The sequence below is a fragment of the Phocoena sinus genome, chromosome 7, assembly GCF_008692025.1.
Source record: "Phocoena sinus isolate mPhoSin1 chromosome 7, mPhoSin1.pri, whole genome shotgun sequence".
Taxonomy (NCBI): Eukaryota; Metazoa; Chordata; class Mammalia; order Artiodactyla; family Phocoenidae; genus Phocoena; species Phocoena sinus.
The window spans coordinates 77,451,168-77,478,065 of record NC_045769.1 but is presented as its reverse complement, the minus strand read 5'-3'; the positions used below and the strand labels follow the sequence as shown (position 1 = coordinate 77,478,065).

General features: G+C 36.5%; 1 protein-coding gene across 4 annotated transcripts in view; it reads left to right on the top strand.

The window, feature by feature from the left end:
• Positions 1-26,898, top strand: part of GALNT13 (polypeptide N-acetylgalactosaminyltransferase 13) — a 559,171-nt gene that overhangs the window by 466,234 nt on the left and 66,039 nt on the right. For all 4 annotated transcript variants that reach the window (XM_032638559.1, XM_032638557.1, XM_032638558.1 and 1 more), the window contains exon 10: positions 25,414-25,553. In XM_032638559.1, coding sequence (XP_032494450.1) covers positions 25,414-25,553 — 140 coding nt within the window. The remainder of the gene's footprint in view (positions 1-25,413; positions 25,554-26,898) is intronic.

The following is a 26,898-nucleotide window of genomic DNA, read 5'->3' as shown; positions in this document are numbered from 1 at the left end:
AATATTGACTATATTACCTGTATGGTATATTACATCCTGTTACTTATTTATTTTATAACTGGTAGTTTTTACGTCTTAATCTCCTTCATTTATTTTGTGCCTCTCCCCACCTCTCTTCCCTTTGGTAACCACTAGTTTGTTCTCTGTATCTGTGAGTCTCTTTCTGTTTTATTATATTTTTTATTTGTTTTGTTTTTTAGATTCCATATGTAAGTGAAAACATATGGTATTTGCCTTTCTCTGTCTGACTTATTTCACTAGGCATAATACCCTTCAGTTCTATCCACGTTGTCACAAATGGCAAGATTTCATTCTTCTTTTATGGCTGAGTAGTATTCCATTGTGTATATATATCACATCTTCTTTATATATTCATCCATCAGTGGGCAGTTAGGTTTCTGCCATATTGTGGCTATTGTAAATAATGCTGCTGCAATGAACATGGGGGTGCAGATACCTTTTCAAGTTAGTGTTTCATTTTCTTCAAGATAAATACCCAGAAGCGGAATTGCTGGATCACATGGTAGTTCTATTTTTAATTTTTTGAGGATCCTTCACACTGGTTTCCATAGTGGCTGCACCAATTTACATTCCCCGCAACAGTGTATTAGGGTTCAAGCTACAGTATTCTAAATAGTATCCTACAGGCACAAAAACAGACACAGACCGATGAAACAGAATAGAGAGTCCAGAAATAAACCTACCCACATGGTTGATTAATCTATATGAACGGAGGCAAGAATATACAATGGGGAAAAGACAGTCTCTTCAATTAGTAGTGTTGGGAAAACTGGACAGCTACATGTAAAAGAATGAAAGTAGAACATTTTCTCATACCATATACATACATAAACTCAAAATGGATAAAAGACCTAAGTGTAAGACTTGAAACCATAAAACACCTAGGAGAAAACATAAGCAGTATGCTCTTTAACATCTGTCTTAGCAATATTTTTGTGGTCTGTCTCCTCAGGCTAGGGCAACAAAAGCAAAAATGAACAAATGGGACCTAATTAAACTTAAAAGCTTTTGCACAGCAAAGGAAACCGTAAACAAAACAAAAAGACAACCTACAGACTGGGAGAAAATATTTGCAAACAATGTGATGAACAAGGGCTTAACTTCCAAAGTATACAAACAGCTCATACAGCTCAATATCAAAAAAACAAACAACCCTATCAAAAAATGAGCAGAAGACCTAGATAGACGTTTTTCCAAAGAAGACATACAGATGGCCAACAGGCACATGGAAAGGTATTCAACATCACTAATCAGGGAAATGCAAATCAAAACCACAATGAGATTCCACCTCACACCTGTCAGGAAGGCCATCAACAAAAAGACAGGAAATAACATACCTGCTTTTAAAATAAGCATCCTACGTTTCATTTTTTTTAATTTATTTTTTTAAAAATTGCTTTGTCTTACAAAATGGCTGAGTCAAAGACACAAAATCAGTTTTGATCAGAGTGGTAACAGCAAATGCTTTTCCATCTTAAGTGTGAATCTCACCTTGGCCTTTACAAGTGTGGCAGGAGTACTGCTTTGATGACTTTTAAGGATTTATAAATAGAGTGTGAGTAATAACAAAGATATTCAGAGCTCTGTGTGGTTTATGTGTAAGTTGCATTGTTTGTTTAAGGCAGATTTCATACATCTGAGCGCCAGTTTTGGTCTCTTAAGTTGTGAGACGACAGTTGAGTTCAGATACGCTATAACTTCCCAAAGACTTTGGTGAGTTCTTCCTCCAGACTTGTCAGCTGAGACAGTTCACCAGTTATAACAAAGTATTATCTTTATTTCTGGCCTCCTCCCTTTTCCTCTTTCCTTCTTTCTTGGCTGTTGTGCAGTATAGAAATTGGGGCTCTGGGAGATGAAACCCTCCATTTTGCAAAATGGAACATTATTTCACTGTATTACTATGAGCCATTTAGATACATGGCGAAGCTCCAGTATTCAGTAAAGAACATCCAAATAGTTTATCCAGATCTCTTCCTGCTAGAGAAAGGACACTTACATACTGTTAACCTAGGGACGTTGTTGTAGTTGTTGCTTTTCACATCTGAATTCAGTATATTGCCTTTTTGACCTTAAAAGTATACAGGAGATGGTTAAATGAGTTTTCAATGAGATGTGATCTGATGACCCTTGCTTAGTACAAGGAAAAGTGATGAGCAGTTAGAAGCCATTACCAGAGATAAGGCTCTAAATTAAAGCTTAACTGTACACTTCAAAACTGAGCAATGAAAAGGGAGTGGGGGACCCAATACCTAACTGTGGTGCAGTTCAGTGAAAAGAGGGTGGTACTGATGTCAGGTATCCTGGCTTCCCTTGCAGAGGTTGCCACCATACATAATTGTTTCATTAGTTCGATTTATAAAAACATGGAAAAAACATTCAGTGACACATTTAGAATTAAAGAAGAGTGTGTTTTTTCTGTCAAAGTGTAAATTCCATATTGATATTTGAACTGAAAAAATAAAAATACCCAGCTTAGAGTGTACATTGGAATGCCCCAAACCCAGACTTTTTAAACTACCCTGGTTTTTCATATCTTTAAAAGAGACAGAGAGCAATCTAATAGACTAATAGTGATTTAATTTATCTAATGATTAAATCTGATCAGTTATTTAGAATGCAATCATTCATTCCCTGGACAGTCAAGTGTAACGATAATCTACAGATGTTCTCAGAGATAATGCTCAGGACTCTGGTAAGAAGGCAGAGGTGACCAGCCTAAGAAAGGCAGAAAGAGGCCATAAACAGGGACAAAGAGAAAACACTGTGTGGCCATGCCCACGAGCCTCACCCCTCAGAAGAAGCCCTTGCTCATCCCAGAAAGCCTAATTCAGAATGTCTTCCTCTGCTCATCTGAGGATTGCTCCAAAAGAACTGTAATGTAAGGAAACAGATGTAACCACTAGCCTAAGGAATGTTTCACTGAGAAAGGGCAACAAGAATGTGGACACTAATGCAGGAAGACAAGCAAAATTGCAGCCGCCAAGAGCCCGGCTTCAGGAGCCAACGATTTATTTATTCTTTCCTTTCTCGTTCAGCTCATAGGGGTCAAAACAAGTTGACTTTGATAATGAAATTTTCAAACCACTTACAAAGCAGGTAAATTGTGGTCTTTCTGATAAGGTCTCAGGAGAGCAAGTGCTTTTTTTCCCAGCTATTTCCAGCTACTCTTTCAGCAGGAATAGGAAGTCCAACCACATGCTTTGGAAGCAGTTCGAGTTTTAAAAGGAAAAGGCTTCCATCTACTGGATTCTTTGAGTAATAAAGAGTATGAGAGTCCACAGCAGATTTTCTTTGGGTGTTGGCCATGCCTAACCTGGCATGTCCACTTAGAGGTTTCATAGTTCTTTTAAATTGCATTTTATTTGAAGAATCTATCTGTTAATGAAAACATTCAGCTTTTACAAAATATAAACCCCACTTTATGTCACACAAAGGAGTCAAAAGAAACATATAACTTGCCTCTCTTTTCACTTGGAAAAAGTGATAGGGAGCAGTAATATAATCAACAAAAGTTATATTTATTAAGAAAATTCATAATAAAAATAACCTTTCCTGCAATATCAAGATGATTGGGAAAAATGAGGCGTTTTATTTATATAGTCACTTCACTTTTCTTCATTTCTAAAAATTATCTTTTCGTGAACAAATCTCATCTTCATTAGAGTGCCCCTCCTTTGAGTTCAGCTAATGCTACTTAATGACATACCATCTTGTTCATATGTTGCATCACCCAGTTAGATAATCTTAATTTAGATAATAGCAGGAATCTTTTGGGGACATACTTTGAAGTACACTAGAGGGTATATATACAGTTTAAGATAATTCATGTAATATTTCTTTTCTGTAATCTTTCACTGAGTCAGTACGAAGAGGTAAAGATCATTTTTTCCTCAGTAGAGTTGGATTCTTAAAAAGAATGTAAGAGTTTAGAGCTTTTATTTAAAACAAATTACGTAACAGAATGAAGATGTGGGTGCAGCATAACTTTTGGGTGTCTGGTCTTACTGAACTCTCATGAACTTGTAATCCTAATTTATGTCAAAATCATACTGAATATCTTTTACACTGAATAAAAATAAGCAAGAATTGGCAGATTAATGTCCATTTATAACTATGGCCATTATATGAAAAATTAGACAAAATTTTAAAACCATGACTTTTTTTTTTTTACCTCAAACACAGAGATATCGAAGACAGTATTATTTGTGGTTTTTCCATTGTCCCATGAGGCTAGATTGAAGAAATAAAGCAGAAATATCTTAGTATCTGTCTCCTAAGTTACAACAAGTATCTAAGGATCCCCAGATGGGTTCTCTATGGCTTTAACTAATTCCTTCCCTTCTAAAGTAGTGAATATAAAATTTATACCTAGAAAAGAATAAATCTTGGGAAAGTAGAATTCTGTTAGGGTTGCTATAGACTTCATCTTGAATACTGTTAGCACCAGAATCTGGAATATACTAGAATGTTAGGATTGACCCAGTCAAGATAGGACCTTAAGTGTACCTGCAGGATTTCCTAAAATAGTACTTTTGAAGACAGTGAAATGATTTGCTGAGAATAATAGGCGATGTAAATAGTTTGTTTACATATATTAGCTTGGTAAGTATATGTAACAGATATTGAATTATAAAATGTAATAGTAGTTCCTCTTTAGTAAGGACCTATTTTACTCCTGTGGCTTCCTCTTTTTGAGTTTTCTGTGTTCTGTTGTCTTTTTTTGTGACCAACCTTTTCACATATCTGAGACTCATGTTGATTGACACTGGGAATTTTTTTTTTAAACTTTGTATTTTAATAAAGGTTAATTTTTAAAAATACAAAACCTATTGCTTTTTCATATGTAAAAAGATAAATTGAAATATAATTTTTAAAAACCAAACATATATATCTTATTTATATTAAGTCAAATATTTATATTAAACATGTGTTCCCAGACACCAAAATAATTTTTTTAAATTCTACTATACTAATAGACCTAGCTCATGTATGTCTTTTTTTTAAATAAATTTATTTATTTATTTATTTTTGGCTGCTTTGGGTCTTCGTTACTGCACACAGGCTTTCTCTAGTTGTGGTGTGCACGGGCTACTCTTAATTGTAGTGCACAGGCTTCTCATTGCAGTGGCTTCTCTTGTTGTGGAGCACAGGCTCTAGGGTGCACAGGCTTCATTCAGTAGTTGTGGCTCGTGGGCTCTAGAGCGCAGGCTCAGTAGTTGTGGCACACGGGCTTAGTTGCTCCGCAGCACGTGGGATCTTCCCGGACCAGGGCTCGAACCTGTGTCCCCTGCTTTGGCAGGTGGATTCTTAACTGCTGTTCCACCAATGAAGTCTCATCTCATGTATGTCTTAACTAATTTGTCCTTCTGTAGGTGTGTGGGTTTCATGAGTTTCTCATGAATGATATATGTGTATGCATATGTTAATACATGCATGTAAATGTACATGTTCATGTGGGAGTGTGAGTGAACATGCTTATTAAGAAGAATTATTATTTTTTTACATCTTTATTGCAGTATAATTTCTTTACGATGTTGTGTTAGTTTCTGCTGTATAACAAAGTGAATCACCTATATGTATACATGTCCCCATATCCCCTCCCTCTTGCGTCTCTCTCCCACCTCCCTATTCCACCTCTGGGTGGTCACAAAGCACCGAGCTGATCTACCTGTGCTGTGCAGCAGCTTCCCACTAGCTATCTGTTTTACATTTGGCAGTGTATATATGTCCATGCCACTCTGTCACTTTGTCCCAGCTTACCCTTCCCCGTCCCCATGTCCTCAAGTCCATTCCCTATGTCTGCGTTTTTATTCCTGTCCTGCCCCTAGGTTCATCAGAACCTTTTTTTTTTTCTTAGATTCCATATATATGTGTTAGCATACAGTATTTGTTTTTCTCTTTCTGACTTACTTCACTCTGTATGACAGACTCTAGTTCCATCCACCTCACTACAAATAACTCAGTTTCATTTCTTTTTATGTCTGAGTAATATTTCATTGTATATATGTGCCACATCTTTTTTATCCATTCATCTGTCTATGGACACGTAGGTTGCTTCCATGTCCTGGCTATTGTAAGTAGAGCTGCAGTGAACGTTGTGGTACGACTCTTTTTTTTTTTTTTTCGCGGTACGTGGACCTCTCACTGCTGTGGCCTCTCCCGTTGCAGAGCACAGGCTCCGGACGCGCAGGCCCAGCGGCCATGGCTCACGGGCCCAGCCGCTCCGCGGCATGTGGGATCCTCCCGGGCCAGGGCACGAACCCATGTCCTCTGCATCGGCAGGCGGACCCCCAACCACTGCGCCACCAGGGAAGCCCTGGGAAATTTTTTTATCTTATTTTTAAATCAGATGATTTCTTGGCATTTGTGAGAGAAAGAGATTAGCTTTTGCACTTGGTCCACTAACAAAATCAATCCTAGACCTTCTAAATTTAACAATAAAGGAAAAATCACTCTGTAGCTTTAGTCTATGCATTAACCTTAAATTATTTAAGAGACTTTAAAAAGGAAATAAAATGAAGTTATACAGACATAGTTCCTCTGACTTAAAGGTAATAGTTCATTCACTCATTCACTTAACAAACATTCATTATTTAATATGTGCCAGGCATTCTTCTAGGTCCTGAGGATGTAGAAGCACAAGAAACAGACAAAGGTATTATTTTTATGAGCTTACCTTGTAGCATGAAGAAAGACAATAAATAAGTAAATAGTATGTGTGATTATGATAGTAGCTAAGGAAATTAGTGGATAATGAAAGGGGACTAAGCGGAATGGCCATGCCATTTTAGATAGGGTGGTCAAGAAAGGCCTCACGGAAAAACTTTAGTGATTTGACCATCCTGGCACAGTGGACTCCTGCTGGAATGAAGCTCAGGGGTCTCTAAGGACATGCCAGCCTTTTGAGGTGCATCCCATTTTAGCTGGGTTATTCTGACCTACCTCCCCATGACCAGGTTCCTATGACCCCCATCACCTGGGAGTACCCTTAAATCCAAGCAGACTACTCAAATTTCAGACCCCATGACCATTTCACCTCCAGTTTCCTGTCCAGGGAACTGACGCAGGGAACACCAATTCTCTGTAAGAGAATCCTATCCTTATATACCACACTTACATTCAACCCCCATTCAAGAAGCTCACAGGGATCATAGCAGGAGGTTGCTCTGCTATACTTGCTCAACGTTCAGATTAAAATTGATTATTTGTTCCAGATGTTACTGTGCCCTCCTGGCTGGCTACCTTACAAATGACCTGAAATGTGTTGCTTTGTGCCTCTTCTCTTGAGACAGTCTAGAAGTGTATTATAACTAATATGTTAGAGAGAATGTCTTCTTCATGAGCTTCCTTCTAATAAGAAAGCCTGAACTCTAGGAAAGTTCAAAACGATTATTCAGCTTCTGTGTTGTAGGTGCCAAATCTAATGTAGTTTACATATGCATAAAAATTGCATTTCCTTTTTTCTGTGTTAACACAGAGGGCAGGTTGGTTGCAACAATTTCGTGTATTACAAAGGCATGTATTTAAAGTCACGTATTACAACGTCAGAGTTTTTCTCTGATTAACCATAGTTACTTTGTCTTACATAATTAGGAATCTTCTCTCTGCACTTAAAATTTGATAAACTGTGACTTTAAAAAAATGTTAAATGCCCAGTCTCATGAAGATTTCTTGTTATGCTATGTAAAATGGAACCATAATAACAGCAATAATTTCAGAGAACATATGTGGCTGGAAATACATAACGTGTGCTTAATAGATGATACCTAGCTCTTTTAAGCAGAAAACAAAACTACATCAGCAGCACTTGTTTTCAAAACCACCTAAATTTTAGTCACTTGCCCATTTTGGCAGGACTGTTGAAAATTTTGTATTTGTGTATGCTAATAAAACATATGTCATATTGGCTAAGGACTAACAGTATGTTCTAATAAAATAAACCCACCATCCAAAATGCTATGTAGCTTTTCCTCCTTTTTAAGAAAGCTTTAAATTGGATTTTACTAACAAGGTTTGATCAGATGTTCTTAATCTTTTGTTAGTGTTACTATTAACCATCTTTAAGAGTAGAGACCTTGGTTATGAAGCTATGAGTGAAAGTTAAAATATTGCTAGTGTAAATAATTTTAAGGAATTCATCTTTGGTCTATTACCATTATCAATATTCTCCCACATTTTCAGTTCCGTAGAAGGCTGTTGGATTCTCATGTTGTATATCTAGAAGAAACTTTTAATAATCACCTAGAAACTATTTAAATGTAAAAGCATACTGATGTGTTAATAATTACTGAATATTACTTAATTACCTAATATTACATAAGTCCCATAGTGTCTGTATTCTGTAAATGTTGAAACAGCATCGGTTTATTGTCAAGCAGAAGTCTATAATTATACCATATAGTAAGTAACCATACAATTTCATACAATTTTAATGTTCTTAAAAACTTGTGCTGCACGTCTGGGGCCTGTGCTTCGCAACGGGAGAGGCCCCAGCAGTGAGAGGCCTGCGTACCGCAGCAAAAAAAAAAAAAAAAAAAAAAAAAAAAAAAAAAAAATTGTGATGAATTTGATAATACTGCCTTGCAAAGTATTTCTTAACTCAGTAAACACTGAACCTTGGGAAGGAAAAAAAATACAAGATTGAAGACTACCTAAAAAAGATGAAAGGGATTAAGATTGGTGAGCCCTGCGAAAGTATTAATAACTAATAACTATTATCTCAAGTAGCAAATATCTTAATCCATGACTCAAATCACTGAAAATTGCTTTAAAATTTTTCCAAGCCAGCAGAAGGAATGCAATTATATTAAAAAAATTCCCATTTGTATCTAAAAATTCAAAAAGTGGAATAAATAAGACTGTAATCTATTATTAGATTATGAAATACTTTACTGTAAAGTTTATATAACTGAACAAAAGGCATTTATAATTTTTTGACATAACAATAGTTAAAATATTCGAGCTCTCACTTTGTGCCAGGGTACTTTGTATACAGTATCTCATTTATTTTTTCACAATGATTCTATGAAGTAGTTACAATTGTTACCTCTATTGTACCTTATACAAGTAAAGTAGTTTATTCAAGGTCATATGGCTACTGTGTGGTGGATCTGGAATTCATTGTCAGGTGGATCATTCACACGTGCAATACTGTAATTAGTCATCTAAGTTTCTGTTGCTCCAGTTTTCAGTCTAATCCTTTTTTTGTGTGGTACGCGGGCCTCTCACTGCTGCGGCCTCTCGTTGCGGAGCTCAGGCTCCGGACGCGCAGGCTCAGCGGCCATGGCTCCCGGGCCCAGCTGCTCCGCGGCACGCGGGATCCTCCCAGACCGGGGCACGAACCCGTGTCCCCTGAATCGGCAGGCGGACTCCCAAACACTGCACCACCAGGGAAGCCCCAGCCTAATCCTTTTTAGACTCCAGTACGATATTTCAAGAAAATGGTGTTTAGAATATCTATCTTTATGTATTCTTAAATGGATCATGTATTAATACATCCAGATGTTCAACTTTAAAAGACTTTTTAAATGTTTATATTAAGAAGTAAATGATTATCTAAATAATTTCAAAATATTCTCCCCTAATTTTTTTTTTTTTTTAGTTTTTCGTAGTTTTCTAGGAAATTTTTTTAAGATGATAGATAAAGAAAACATTTCAGATACAGTCTAAAATGACACAAAAAGGCAATGGACTATCTATTGATGTGTAATAACTTACCACAAACCTAGTGGCTTAAAACCACACACATTTTATTGTCTCACATGTCCTGTGGGTCAGGAGTCCGGGCAGGGCCTAATGGGGTCCTCTGCTTCAGGGCCTCTCACATGGCTGCAATCAACATCTCAGCCAGGGCTGCTGTTTCACTCAAAGCCCAACTGGGGAAGGATCTGCTTCCAAGTTCACATGATTGTTTTCAGAATTTAGTTCCTTGCAGATTGTCAAAGTGAGGGGTTCAGTTCCTTGCTGGTTTTGCCAGCAGTTTCATGCCTCTCCATTGAGAGAGTTGCATATTGCAGCTTACAGCAAGGCAGCTTAATTCACCAAAGCCAATAAGGGAGACAGCAACAAAGCAGCTTAATTCACCAAAGCCAACAAGGGAGACATCTTGCCAGCAAGATGTAAGTTACGATCTTAATGTAACATCACCTTAGTGACATCCCCTCACCTTTGTCATATTCTCTTTGTTAGAAGCAAGTCACAGGTTCTGCCCACACTCAAGGAAAAGAGACCACAACAGGGGCCTGAATTCCAGAAAGTGGGGACAATCAGGGCCGTTTTAGAGTCTGTTTGTCACAGAAAATAATACAGAAATAAAGAATGATTAATCCTTGGTAATAGACAAAGAAAAATAACTTTTATTTCCCTAAATATTCCTAAAAAATAAAACCAGATGGCATTTTGTGTAAAGCCCATCCAGTTCACTCTCCATCTCACCACACCCATAGTTGATTAACATTTCAGCTCAATGATTACTTCCTTGGAGAAGCCTTCCTGACCTCTCCTCCCTAACCACCAGCTAGGATCAGCTGCCTATTCTATGCTTTTATACTCTGAACATATCTCAGATACATTTGTAATTTTACATTTGGTAATTTTCATTTGTGTTGGTTATTAGTCAGTTAACTACTGACTAAGCCGTGAGGGAAGAAACTGTATGTAGTTTTTGTTCAACACTTTATTTCTATCACCCAGTACAGTATATAACACAGAGAGAGAAACAGTGAAAACATACTGTGTGAAGAAACACGTTGAGAGCACTGAACTGAAGTCGAGAGACCTAGGTTCCAATGCAAGCTCTTTCACTTATCAGCTGTGCTACTTCATGCAGGTCCAATTAGCTTTCTGAGCCTTAGGGTTTTTTTTCATCTATGAAAGGTCAATTCTGACTCAGTTACAATTTTGATGCAATTTTGTGATTTTATACAGCTCTTTATCAGTAAATATTTACTGCACTGAAATTTTTTCCCCAAGTTTTCAGTAACTACCTCCTTTATTTTCTGACCAATGATGTTGAGGTTTTAACCTATTTGCAACAAGCAAAATCAAAGGACAGGAGAAATAATGTGAGACACTTGAATCAACATTTGCAAGTTTATTTATATTTTAAGAAACTCTCCTGATATTCTTCAGAGTTTGTGCATTTGAATACCATATCTATGGTATGATTTAAAATGCTTTCCTTTCCCTTAGACAAATCAAACCTTCACCAGAAAACAAAAAACTACATTATACACATGCTATTCCTTTCAAGATGTTGGCATCCTGCCTTCCCCTTCAGCTGCCCAACCCCCCAGAGGGTTTGTTGAATTAGATGGTAGCATAGACTTAGACCGGTGACATCCTAAGAACAATACGAAGCTCTAAAAAGAAGAGAGGCATGTTAGAATTCTCTGTGTAATGGAGTACTAGACTCTAATGGAGAAGAATATTTTAGCATCACAATAGTACAGCTGACACACTTGGCCTGTTTTCATCATTACTGAACTTTGCCCTTACTTGGTAACTGCGGAGAAGTTCTCATACCAAGCAGTGTTAAGTGTGGTTTGTGAACTGTATCTTTTGTATGCAGTAAATAAACTATGCTTTGCTTTCACTATCAAGTTTTTGACATGACTGGTGCTAGAAGAAGTTAAATACTGCATGGGAAACCCAGGAACAATATGTTACTCTACGTTTCCTCCCAATCATAAGTCAAACTCATGCTTATTGAAATTTTTGTCATGGGTTGCTCCATAGTAAGAGTGCACAGTATTCCTGGGGTGACTAATGACTCTTCTGTAGCCTTTTTCAGCTCACTCATTTGTAGTAGTTCAGGACAGAAGGGGGAAATTTTGTTGTTGACAATGGAGGTTGAGAATATTTTTATAATTTTTATTTCAAAACAGAAATCAATATGTTCTCTTAGAAGTTTTTTTTTCTTTTAATCTGAACTCCTACTGTTAGTGTTCTCCTTAACTGAAAAACCATGATTACGGAATCTGTGTTTTTCTTGTGCGGCGTATGTGTCAAAATCACCATAATGCACAAACGTAGGTAGGGGAAATATAAAGTACAGAGATGTGTGGAGCTTCAGCTTCATTTTACTAGTACTTTGGGGTTAGAAAAATGCTTGGATTGAGACCTTAAATGATACCTATAGGAGTGCAATTCTGAGAAGTCTTGAAAGTGAGGTATGCTGTGCTTCCCACTGAAAGGGCATCAGGGCCAATGTTAAAGTTGTTGATTTCCCACTCCATCTGATATACAACAGAAGTGCACAGGCTCAGAGAATTACTAGCCTACTCTTCTGTGATGGGATGATGTGCCCCTTGAGGTCCATATCCACATTAAAACAATTATCCACATTAAAACAATAGCAAACATAAGAGGTAACATTTAGTAAACACTATGTATCATGCACTGTTTAAGTGTTTTACTTGTTAACTCATTTAATAATCACAATAACATTCTAAGGACGATGCTATTATTATGCCCATCTAATAGAGGAAAAAACTGAGGCCCTATGAGGTTACATCAATTGCTCAATATCACACATCTAGTACATTGCAGAGCAGAATTCAAACCCAGGCAGTGAGAACCAGTCTCTCTCTAAGTGAACTGGTGTGTTCTTGATCTCCTTTAATCATATCTCCACATATTCAGACTTATTTTCCTTTGCTGAATAAACAAATATTTAAAAGGGACAGAAGTCATTCCTGTTGAAATACACACACACACACACACACACTGTAGGTTTACATTTTGTTAGCCTAAATAATGAAGAACTGACTATGTGTACTTAGTATTTCTTCTGTTTGAAACGTGCTCCACAATATGATCTCAGGTATTGCTTTAGTTTATAAAATGTAATAACCAATTCACACTAGTCTTCCTGGGCCATATTAGTTTTTTTTTTTTCCCCTAATAACTCACAATCCAAAAACATAATTAGATTTACTTATTGGCTTTGCAGACAAGGCTGACAAAATACAGACTAGGAAAATGCACTCAAATATTTAAAATTGTTAATGATGTTCTTTGTTAATGAAACCAGGTAATGCTCTGGAGCCAAATTTTGTATACAATTATTTCTCCCCCCACCCCGCCTCCCTCTCTCTCTCAACACTTTCAGTAAGTGTTAAGTAGTAATTCTAAGTCATGAAAGCAAATAGAGGCATACTTCTTAAATAGAGACATACTTCTCTTTTTTTAAAGTTTTATTGGAGTATAGTTGACTTACAATGTTGTGTTAGTTTCAGGTGTACAGCAAAGTGAATCAGTTATATATATACATATATCTACTCTATTTTTTTTTTTTAGATTCTTTTCCCACATATGCCATTACAGAGTACTGAGTAGAGTTCCCTGTGCTATACAGCAGGTTCTTATTGGTTATCTATTTTATATATAGTAGTGTGTATATGTCAATCCCAATCTCCCAGTTTATCCCACCCCCTCATCCCCTGGTGACCATAAGTTTGTTTTCTATATCTGTGACTCTACTTCTGTTTTATAAATAAGTTAATTTGTACCCTTTTTTTTAGATTCCACATATAAGCAATATCATATATGATATTTGTTTTTCTATGTCATCTTCACTTAGTATGACAATCTCTTGGTCCAACCATGTTGCTGCAAATGGCATTTTCATTCGTTTTTATGGCTGAGTAATATTCCACTGTATATATGTATATGATGGACATTTATGTTGCTTCCATGTCCTGGCTATTGTGCTGCAATGAATATTGGGGTGCATGTATCTTTTCGAATTATGGTTTTCTCCGGGTATATGCCCAGGAGTGGGATTGCTGGATCATACAGTAGTTCTATTTTTAGTTTTTTAAGGAACCTCCATACTGTTCTCCATAGTGTCTGTACCAATTTACATTTCCACCAACAGTGTAGGAGGGTTCCCAAGACATACTTCTTACACACACATATATGGGAGAAAGTGAGAGAGAGAATGAGATGGAATGCAAAAGAGGGAAGAGAGAGCATGTGCCAGAGATTAGTACAACTAATATTTAAAGAATAACTATTGGCACCAGGTACTGTTCTAGGAACTGAACATAAATACACGCATCAATGAATATATGTGTTTGTATTTACTACCATTGTCTCAGTTTAATTAAAATCTTGCAATGGAAACTTGCTAATGAAATATTTGAAAAGCATATAGAATTTTTCCCCCAACAAAGGTTTTTCTCTAACAGGATCAATTTATGTCCTGTAAATGACTAATTTTTTTGCTTAGACATAGAAAATACAATAAAGCTATGTTTCTCAATACATTTTCAATGGAGTAGTATTGTCAAAATTTTTCAGAAAGGACAGTTAAATTTGGGAAATATTACTTTTGATATTTAAAATGCACTGTAACATAGTAAAGGTTATGAGAAGTCTTGTAGTAAAGATACTTATTTGAATTTAGCTCATTGTTTCTATTAAAATATGACCAGCTAATAAATGTTTAAATACTATTTTTCGTTTAATTTAAACTGTCATCAATTTAAAGATCACCATTTTCTTATTTGCCGATGAGAAAAAGTCTCCACTTTAAGTATAATGTATCACTTCCTTTTCACTTAAAATTATTTTGTCCCTATTATGGGAACTCTTTCAGACATAAACTACTCAGATAGCTTTCTGATCATATGTCATTCTTGTACTACACAGAATTTGTTTTAAATAAGCAAAATAAATTGGTAAAGCAACTTCTTCATATTTGGAGGCTGACCCTTTTGAATCACTTTTCAATGCAGATTTACTGGTGTGTATGTGTTTTCCATCTACTGTCATTCTCAGTACCATCAAGATGATTGATAATGTGGGCTTTCTTAAAACATTGTTATTCCTGGGATTTTCTTTAAAGTCCCTAAAACCATTCAAGAAATTTTCATCTTAGCACTTTCTTGATCTTACCAGAAGTATCAAAGGAAAGTTTTTCAGACAATAATCAGGATGTATTTAAATGCCTATTGATTTAAATTTGCATTAATTAATTACTGAAACTGCAATTGGCTTGTTATTCTACAGAGGAAAACAAGTTTGCACAGGTTCAAGCAGCATCAGTTACAATACAACGTGTTCTCCGCTCGAGCAATTGTAAGATGCCATTGATTATAAAATATATCACTGCTTTTTACGTCAGGACTTGGGATGTACTGTGTGGTTCTAGATGCAAAGGAAAGTTCCAAAACGTATGGGAGGTTTGCTGGAAAATGACTTGGTTAAAACTTGACAATCTTACCAGGAGCATCCTGCAGGTCGATGAATACTAATGAAGCTATGACCATCACCGATTGATGATGAACAGCTTCATTTGAAATGACAGGGGTCGCTGTCCGCCTATTGAAAGAGGCCAGTTTGCCATGAAGTTCCTAAGGTGTAAACATGTCTGGCTAGTGCCACGAGATTTACTTGTCTGTTGTATGAAAAACTGGTGATCAGGAAAAGCTCTTCATTTTATGGACACGGAAAGAAAACAAAACTCAAGACAGATTATTTAATTTTGAAATTGCATTTGTAAATAGATTTCTGAGCCAACATCAAATCTAGATTAATGCATCCATAAGATTCAAGCCATTTCTGTTTAATCTTGTCACTGCCGTAGAGTCATAACCTGTTAGCCAGTATATTATTGATACTTTCTAGCTCTGAAACTGTTTTTAATGGAAAATTCTTTTTCAGTTGTCCAGCCTTGTAATTAAATAATTCTGCGTGAATGTTTAAATAAAAAAAAAAAAAAATAAATAAAATAAAATAAAATAAAATAAAATAAAATATATCACTACTTCAGAGAACATATAATAATATGTGTCACGAAACTGAAGAAACAGTTACTTCCAGCATCCTGCAGAACGAGGAATGGATAGTACAAAATTCGTGAAGCATTTTATGGAAATATTTTGGTTGGTCATTCAATTGCACACTGAAACTTTCTGGCTTGTATTTAATTGTCAAATCAGTAGAAAAACTCCCAATTATGTCATTACTGATCATTTATTTCTGTGAATTCAAGTTTGTCCTGGATCTTGGATCACATTGATCTGTTAGGACTGGAAGAATTTGCCAAATGGATCCTATCCTTCAAGGAATGATAATTACCATGTCATGTACCACCATCCAGGGAAAGATATCTCTGTACAGGTTTTTCAAAGTTTCTCCAGTTTTTCGATGTTATTCTAGTAGAGTGGGCAAGAGCTTGGACTGTGATAAATGGATGTGAATGACTTCTAATCCTCCTCCTGGTATTTTCTAAGTAAGCTTGAGCATGTTATTTAACCTTTTAAAGTCTCAATTCTTTCATCCTTAAAAATAATAATAATAGATAGGGATACTACAGAGATTTAATGAGAAAGTATGTATGAGAGTATCTATAGTGGACTTTAGGAAAAGACATGAAGTGAAAAAATTTAAATTATTTTACGTTTAAAGTAATTACTGATAGGTATGCACATACTGCCATTTTGTTAATTGTTTTCTGGTTATTTTTGTAGTTTTTTGTTCCTTTCTTCTTTTGCTCTCTTCCCTTGCGATTTGAGGACTGTGTTTAGTGTTATGTTTGAATTCCTTTCTGTTTTGGGTGTGTATCTATTCTAGGTTTTGGATTTGTGGTTAGTATGAAGTTCATATATAACAGCCTTTATATATAAATATTTTAAGTTGATGATCTCTTAAGTTTTAATGCATTTTAAGAACCTGCGTTTTTACTCCCCCTTCATGTTTGTTATTGACATCATATTTTACATTTTTTTGTTTCATGTATCCTTTAATTACTTATTGTGGATACAGATATTACTACTTTTGTCTTTTAACCTTCCTACTAGTTTTATAAGTGGTTGATTTACTGTGTGCTTGCCTTTACCAATGAGATTTTTCCTTTTGTAATTTTCATATTTCTAGTTCTGGTCTTCTCTTAAGCTTTTGCTTGTCTGTAAAACTCTTTCTCTCTCCTTCAAGTCGAATGATAGCCTTTCCAGGTAGAATATTCTTTATTGCAGGTGTTTTCCTTTCATCACTTTGGATATAGTGTGCCACTCCCTTCTGGCCTGCAATGTTTCTGCTAAAGTCAACTGATAGCCTTTATGGGAGTTTCCTTTAAAAATGTTACTAGTTGCTTTTCTCATGCTGCTTTTAAGATGCTCTCTTTATCTCTGATTTTTGCCATTTTAATTATAAATTGTCTTGCTGTGGACCTCTTTGGGTTCATCTTCTTTGGGACTCTCTGTGCTTCCTGGATCTAGATGTCTGTTTCCCAAGTTAGGGAAGTTTTCTGCTATTACTTCTTCAGATAAGTTCCCTTACCCTTTCTCCTATTGGGACTCCTATTATGCAAATGTTAGTATACTTGATGTTTTCACAGAGGTGTCGTAAACTATCAGCATTTAAAACATTGTTTTCTTTCTCTGTTCAGCTTCAGTGATTTCTACTCTTTCAGTCCACTGACTGTATCTTCTGTGTCATCTCTGTACTGTTGATTCCTTCAAGTGTATTTTTTTATTTCAGTTACTGTACTCTTCAACTCATTTTGAGTCTTTATATTTTTTAACTCTTTGTTAAAATTCTAATTTCATCTATTCTTTTCCCAAGTTTGTTGAACATCTTTATGATTATTACCTTTAAGCCTTTGTCAGGTAGGCTATTTATCTTCACTTCATTTAGCTTTTTTCTATGGTTTTATCTTGTTCCTTCGTTTGGAACATATTCCTCTCTAGCCTCATCTTGCCTAACTTTCTGTGTTTATTTCTATGTATTAGGGAGGTTATGTCTTCCAATGTTTAAAATGTGGCCTTATTTAGGTGACTTCCTATAGGGCCCAGCAGCACACTCCCCTCTGGTCACTAGAGCTTTGTGTTCTTTATGCTCTATGTGGACAGCACGTTGCCTTTCTCCTGTGGCAGAGCCAACTACTGTTGGCTTGCTGATAGGCAGGGCTGGCCCCTGGCCAGGTTGATTGCCAGGCCTTGCCTGGTGTGGTGGCTGCTGGCCCCCTAATGAGCAGGATTGGGTCCTGGAGTGGCTGGCTGCAGAGCCCAGTGGGGTGCAGGGCTGGTTTCTGCCAGCTGGTGGGCAGGGCCAGGTCTTAGAGTGACTGGTTGATGACCAGGGATGCCAGGGTTGGTGCTAGCCCACTGATGGTCCAGGCTGGGTCCCAGCATGGCTGACTCTGGGGTCCGGGGATCATGGGACTGGTGCTGGCCTGCTGGTATGCATGGCCCAGTCCCCACTCAGCTATCTGCATACCATGGGGAATTGGGGCTGTTGCTGGCCCCTGGCACTTACAGGGTAGAGGGAGGATTTCAAAATGTCACTTGCCAGCAATAATATTATAGGAGTAAAATGAGCCCCCCAAAATGGCTGCATCCAGTGGCCAACTCCTTCATCCCCAGAAGGAGGCCCAGTTGTCTCCTGCCTCTCCAAGATCAGCAAACGGGTCTGACCCAGGCTCCTTTCAAACTACCGTCTCTGGGCTTTGATTTGGATTGTACGAGATTCTGCATGAGCCCTTTAACAGTGAAATCTCTGTTTCCTATAGCCTTCCCACTCTCCTGAACATAAGGCCTGCTAGTCTTCAAAGCCAGACATTCTAGGGCCTTATCTTCCTGGTGCAGGATCCCTGGGCTAGGTGGCTCAATATGGGGCTCAGACCCCTCATTCCTTGCAGAGAACCTCTATAATTGTGATATCCCTCCCATTTGTGGGTTGCCAACCCTGAAGTTTTGGGTTCTGACTATATTGTGTCTCCATCATTCCTACTAATCTTACTGTGGTTCCTTTTTTTTTTAATTTTTATTTTATATCATAGTTGATTAACGATATTGTGTTAGTTTCAGGTGTACAGCAAAGTGATTCAGTGATACATATGTATGTATCTATTCTTTTTCAAATTATTTTCCCATTTAGGTTATTACAGAATATTGAGCAGAGTTCCCTGTGCTATAGAGTAGGTCCTTGTTGGTTACCTATTTTAAATATAGCAGTGTGTACATGTTAATCCCAAACTCTCAATCTATCCCTTCTCCCCACCCAGTAACCACGTTCGTTCTCTAAGTCTGTGACTCATATCATACTATGTGGTTCCTTCTTTATGTCTTCAGTTGGAATAAATCTTCTGGTCATTTGCATAGATAGTTATTACGCAAATAGTTATAATTTTGGTTTGTCTCTGGGAGGTGAGTTCAGGGTCTTCCTACTCCACCGTCTTTGCCACCTTCTGACCTGCCCACACTTTTGACTATAAAGATCAGATAAACTTAAATAAATTGAGAAGTTGTCTGATATTTGATTGTTCTATGTGCTGTTGCTCTCAGCAGACACTGTGATCTTTGTACAATTCATTATCTCATTTTTATTCCGTTAAAATAAAACTGAAGTAATAATAGTAAATGATAAATTTAATAGATAATCACTGTGTATTATTAGCTGGCATGGGTCATCAGCCTCTTAATATAGTTCTATCCAGCGACTTCCTAATGAACGGTTATGAGCCTGGGTAACTTATATGCAAATTAAGAATGGGTAAAAATTAAAATGGCAGATTAAAAGAGTATTTTTAAATTAAAAAAAATATTCCAACTAATCTGCTAAACATCTGACACAGTATAGTACTTAGATACTCTAGAATACAGTAATCCCTAGTTGGCTTAAAAATGATCTATCTTTTTATTACACTTAAGAAGAAAGAAATGTAGATCCTTATTCAAAAAGCTTTTGATGACAATTTTTCAAAGAAAATAACAAAATAAGGACGATTTTCTCTTTATAAGGAATTTTGAAAATATCAAAAAATTCTTAGCTGAAACTATGTATACGTATCTATAATAAGCAAGTATATTGTTAATATATCATTGTATCTATAATAAGTATACTAATATATCATTGTACATAAAAAACTGTACAGTTTTAACTTTTGTGCTTAAGGAAAAAGATTTTTTAACATTATTTTCTTTTTCTAGTAGCAAAGGGAATGTACTGTTTTTATTTTTCAGTTATTTTTGTTCCATATATTTTCATTCTACTCAGTTATAATGACAGTGTAATAAAAGTTCTTTATATTTTATTTACACTTCCCATATTTTATAGACAAAATTATTTCAATACAGCAATTATATTTTGTCAATTAGGTATACCATTGATTTACTTAAGAATTCTCTTATTGAAGGAAATTATTTCCCATTTTTTCCACTTTAAGCCATGCTGCAATATGTATTCTTATGCACAAAACTCTAAACTTTAATCTATAATCAGGCTATTCTGTCATCAGGTACTTTGATTATAGGTAAACCAGAACTATTAGGCTTATTAGGTATCTACGTGGGAAGAACTTAACAGATTATTATGACCTTCTATCTATTATCTATTTAAAGAATTAAAGCATGGGGCTTCCCTGGTGGCGCAGTGGTTGAGAGCCCGCCTGCCGATGCAGGGGACATGGGTTCGTGCCCCGGTCCGGGAAGATCCCACATGCCGCGGAGCGGCTAGTCCCACGAGCTATGGCCGCTGAGCCTGCGCGTCCGGAGCCTGTGCCCCGCAACGGGAGAGGCCACAACAGTGAGAGGCCCGCATACCGCAAAAAAAAAAAAAAAAAAAAAAAAAGAATTAAAGCATAATTGTTCTATGTATCTAAATTCAATACTACCATGAAATAGATTTTAAAATGATGAATGACAGGTTATTAAATAAAATATAACTGCCCATAAATGTTATCATTTACCTATTAATCAAACCTGCAAATGTAGAGTTACTTAAAATACTTTTTATTCTAATTCATCATGAAACTCGGTCAGAGCTTCTCCAGCATTTGTTCAAGTCCCATTGAAAGACTTACCTTAAAAATTTGCAATTCTTGTAAGTTGCCTTCGAAGAAAATCATAATTCATTGATTCCTTCTATTGCAACCTTCTTCCCTCACCCTATTCTATTTTTGTCATAGCACGTATCACCTTCTAATGTATTACTGTTTGCTTATGTTTCCTTACCCTAGAATGTAAACTCCATTGAGAAAGATACTTTTATTTGTTCACTGATGTATTCCAATTACTTAGAAAACTGTGCCCTGTATATGGTTGGAACATGATAAATATCTGCTGACTTAATGTTGGCCTGGCTTATGCTGTCTATCTTTGCTTGCTTTTCTTTCCATCTGTTTATCTTACTCCTGTATTGGCTTCACTGTCTTAGGCATTCTCTATATGGTAGCCTCAGCAGCTCCAGGCTTTAATCATCTTTACAGCTAGCAATTCCAGAGCTTCAACTTCCTAACAGTCCTAGAAAGTTGTCAGAGTATACTTTTATTAGCCTAGATAGTTCACATGCCCATTCCTGAGCCAATCATTATGATGGGTTGTTGAGTAAGGCTGAGAAATGGACTGCTTTGATTGTCTTGGGTGTTATTCAGAATTTGGCCTGCTGCAACAGCAGCATCCCCTGGGAACTTGTTAGGTATCCGGACTCTCAGGCCTACCTCTAGACCACCTGAATCAGAATATGAATTTCAGCAAGATTCATTGGTGATAATGCCTTTATTCTATCATCCCAGTGGAGCTGGAAAGGCAGGAAGGGGGACGTGGTCACCAAGACACACAAAGTGAAAGTGGGGCTGTGATGGTTGCCCAAAGAAAACCTGAATGCTCTTACCAAAATGCAGAATGGATGTTGGGCAGGCAAAAACAACAGGTGTCCATTAAAATACATAATATGTATTCAGTAATTATTATACACCACGCACTGTACTATGCCTTTTTCAGATGTTATTTAGTATTCACACCATCGTACAAGATATCATCAGACAGAATACCTTAAGCTTCAAGAGATTAAATTTGTCCAAAGTTTTCGTTGGGGAGGCAATGAGAGAATTAACCTGTGATATGATACCAAGTGCTAGCAAGTGTGCTGGAGAACAATTAAGCAGGATAGCGGGATAGAGCATTACCAGGATGAGAGGAAGGGCAATCAATTTAGATAGGAAGGTCAGGGTGAGCCTGAGGAAGTAAAGTTTGAGCAGAGATTTGGACAAAGTGTAGGACAACTCACCTAAGTTCCAGGGTAATACCTTTCCAGACGGGGGGGAAAAAGAGAGAGAAAGGGAAAGCCAGTGTTGCTACAATGAAGTGAATATAGGTGATTAATTCAGAGAGATAACCAAGAGTCATTTCATGAAGAAGCTTTGGCCATGGCTAGGATATTGTCAATTATTTATAGCACAATGGAAAACTATTGGAAGCTCTGGAGCAGAGGAGCACATGATTTTATTTATATTTCAAATATATTGCCTAGGGAGCAGGCAATAATAAATAAAGGATAGATGGAGAAATGTAAGATGTCAGGAGGACAAGTGAAGAGGCTACGGCAATGCTAGTCTAGGCAAGAGATGAGAGAGAGTGGGACCAGGATGGTAATGGGGATGGTAGGGGGGCTGGGGATATACAGATAGTCCCTGACTCATGATGATTCAACTTAATTTTTTGACTCTACTATGGCATGAAAGCAATATGTATTCAGTAGAAACTGTACTTCTCAAATTTGTTTTTTTTTTTTTTTTTTAATTTCAGTTTTTGATATTTTTCCTGGCTAGCAACATGCAGTGTGATGCTCTCTTGAGAAGCTAGGCAGTCCCAGCTCCCAGTCAGCGTGCAATCAGAAGGGTGAACAACTGATATACTTAAAACCATTTCGTATCTACTCAATCATTTGTTTTTCACTTTCAGCTATTCTGTATCCATTCAATCATTCTGTTTTTCACTTTCAGTACAATATTCAATAAAGTACATGAGATATTCAATAATTTTTTATAAAATTGGATTGATGTTAGATGATTTTGCCCACTTGCAGGCTAATGTAAGTGTTCCGAGCACATTTACGGTAGGCTCAGCTCAGCTATTATGTTTGGTAGGTTAGGTGTATTGAGTGCATTTTGGACTTAACGATATTTTCAACTTACAATAGGTTTTTCAGGATGTAACCCCACAGTAAGTAGAAAGATCCATATTGTGAATTGCTAATGAATTGAATGTGTCTGTGAGATAAAAGGAATACTCCCTCATTTTTGCCTTGAGAAAATGGGTGGATATTTGTGCTACTTACTGAAATGTAGAACCTTGAAGATGGATCATGTGGGAAATCAAGAGGACCTTTTTGACCGTGTCAAATTTAAGGCGCCTATTAGAAATCCCAGTAAAATTGCTGAGTAAACAATGGGATAAACTACTTCAGAGAGGTTTGGGTTGGCAATAAAGAGTTTGGGAAACAAGTGAGATAGTATTTTAAGCCATGGAAATGAATAATCTAATTCAGACTCTATTTCATAGTCACTCATTGACACTAACAAAGGTCTCACCATCTTGTAGCTGCACATACAGGAGTATGAGGCCTGTAGCAGAGGAAAAGAGAGCTGACAGGTCTCTAACAAGTCCTTCTATTCTTACAACCAGAGAGACATTGGTCAGAACCAGTCAGATGTCCTTGCCTAACTGCAGCGTTCTGAGAAATGTGGAGGAATTGATGAATGTTTGGTGAGCACTTCTGTGTCTTACATAATATTGAATATCTTACCTCTAAGTAGGAAAACATCCATACAGAGGGGAAAAGCACTGCTTACCAAAATATTAAGTCCACAGTATTTCTGTGCATTTCTAATGGTAATAAGCTCAATAAGCTCTATCATTCTCCACCAACCACCCTTTGAAAAATTTGATGTGGGCAATTAACATTTTCTCTTATCTCATGTAAAATATATGCAAATGAACCTTTAAACTTTCTTCCAATCAGGAAAGTGCTCATAAAAGCCTCCTAGGAAACAGTTCTGGAGCCAGGAATACTAAATCTTAACATGATGAAAAGGGAGCATACTGATATATAAATAAGCCACTTTGATTAAATTTGCCCACCTTGAAAATGAAACCAGAACCGTAAAACTAACTGTTGAACTAAGTCCTTTGAAGCAGCAGTGCCTTTTTTTTCTGGGTCCAATAGCATCTATAAGATTTTCAAGACTATTTGTGTAGCTCTTAACACAAAGAGAAATTCTTTTCGTGATCTATTTTGTAAATGTTTTTGAACCTCTTCTTTTGAAAGCTGCACTCCAGATTGGAAGTTCTGGATAGAATTATTTTGAAAGGAAGTATTTATCTGTCTAAAAAGCACAAAGATCACATTGTTTTCATCCAAACACTAGCTAGAAAAATCAATATTTTATTTTAGAAGGAAATGCTTTGGCTGCTTAAGCACAGCAGAATGCTTTCTAACAACAGTAAGACATTTAATTTTGAGAAAACAAAAATTCTGAAACAGGGGTGGTGGGGGGGTGGGAAGGACTGGCAGGTGACTGAGCTTCAAGAGTATCACCTCATTTGAAAATAGTGACCCAAATAATGGTATTAGTTACAGACATTTCAATTTCCTAAACAGCTGTTCCTTTCTTACAAAATGACTAATTGGCTTTGCTGTTTGGTTGGGATAGAATATACTAAATACTGGCCCATTTTCTTCCTGTGCCAAAGTCTGGTTGCTTACTAGTCTTAAACATGTTAAACAGAGACCTTTTCAAAATAATCTAAGAAATAATTGTCATCTTATCACAGTTTAGTCATTTCAATTGTCATTTTAATATTAATGAGCAATTCTTGTCACCATATCTTTTATATAAAAATCAGTGGCATTGTTATTTTAATTTCTCAACTAAAGAGCATTCTTTTATGATCTTCAATGGAAATATTCATAGTCTATTATATGAAGTACAATTAAGCAATTTTAATATACACATGTAAGTATATTTCATTTACTTATGTTTCTTTATGCTTATATATTTACTAACTTACTCAAGGATTTGAAGTGGTTTATGCTAACTTGTAAAATAAGATAGGAAAAAAAATCAGTAAAAAAAATATTAGGTCTATGGTAAACCTAGATAGAATAAAAATTGAAGAAGGAAAATTTAGAACACATATGTGCCGTCCACTGTGAGGATTATATTTATGTAAATTTCTCATGAAATCCACAAGTGGTGAATAAATGATACTAAAGGGAAAATATGAGCAATAATATAGTGGAGCTACTGAAATTTTTATTAGAATCAACCACATTATCACACAGCTCAATTAAGCTTTGATTGTGAGATACTGAATTAATACCAAATCACACTTAGTTGATTAATTATTCAATCTAGGAAGTACAAGTACTTGGTGATAAATATTTGCATTTGAAAAGTCAAAACCAATGGAAAACCTTTTAATATCCATTTAATGTACTAATTGGATGATACTAAGAAAATCAGTGTAGTAGCAGCTGCATATGCAATTCAATTTGATGAAATTTTAATTATACAGAAAAAAACTGATAGCAAAGTAAACAGTGAAACAGTGCTGAAATGAAAATAGCACGAACTGATTTGTGTGTTTCTCTGCAAAATTGCAGGTGTTGTCAAAGTGGATTATGGAGATGTGTCAGTCAGAAGAACACTAAGAGAAAATCTGAAGTGTAAGCCCTTTTCTTGGTACCTTGAAAACATCTATCCGGACTCCCAGATCCCAAGACGTTATTACTCACTTGGCGAGGTATGAATTATTTATTTTGGTTAAGTTATAAATATATTTTGCAAAAGGAGCAATTTCTAAGGAGCTCAATATTTTTTTTTAACATCTTTATTGGAGTATAATTGCTTTACAGTGGTGTGTTAGTTTCTGCTGTATAACAAAGTGAATCAGCTGTATGTATACATATATCCCCTCCTTCTTGCATCTCCCTCCCACCCTCCCTATCCCACCCCTCTAGGTGGTCACAAAGCACTGAGCTGATCTCCCTGTGCTATGCAGCTGCTTCCCACTAGCTATCTATTTTACGTTTGGTAGTGTATATATGTCAATGCCACTCTCTCACTTCGTCCCAGCTTACCCTTCCCCCTCCCCATATCCTCAAGTCCATTCTCTACGCCTGCATCTTTATTCGTGTCCTGCCCCTAGGTTCCTCAGAAACATTTTTTTTTTTAGATTCCATATATAATATATGTGTTAGCATATGGTATTTGTTTTTCTCTTTCTGACTTACTTCACTCTGTATGACAGACTCTGGGTCCATCCACCTCGCTACAAAAAACTCAATTTCATTCCTTTCTATGGCTGAGTAATATTCCATTGTATATACGTGCCACATCTTCTATAGACATTCACCTGTCAATCGACACTTAGGTTGCTTCCATGTCCTGGCTATTGTAAATAGAGCTGCAATGAACATTGTGGTACATGACTCTTTTGGAAGTATGGTTTTCTCAGGGTATATGCCCAGTAGTGGGATTGCTGGGTTGTATGGTAGTTTTATTTTTAAGGAACCTCCATACTGTTCTCCATAGTGGCTGTATCAATTTACATTCCCACCAGCAGTGCAAGAGGGTTCCCTTTTCTCCACAGCCTCTCCAGTATTTGTTTCTAGATTTTTTGATGATGGCCATTCTGACTGGTGTGAGGTGATACCTCATTGTAGTTTTGATTTGCATTTCTCTTAACCATTAGTGATGTTGAGCATCCTTTCACGTGTTTGTTGGCAGTCTGTATATCTTCTTTGGAGAAATGTCTCTTTAGGTCTTCTGACCATTTTTGGATTGGGCTCTTTGTTTTTTTGATATTGTGATGCATGAGCTGCTTGTAAATTTTGGAGATTAATCTTTTGTCACTTGCTTCATTTGCAAATATTTTCTCCCATTCTGAGGGTTGTCTTTTCGTCGTTTATGTTTTCCTTTTCTGTGCAAAAGTTTTTATTTTTTATGTCATGAATAAAATGCTTTAAGGGTTTTTAAACAGATCTATTTTAAATGACTTCTCATAAATTACAAGGACCATAAAGGTGTATATCACTGGGATTTGTAAAAAGTAAGAACATAGTTTAAGATGGAATAAATAGTATTTT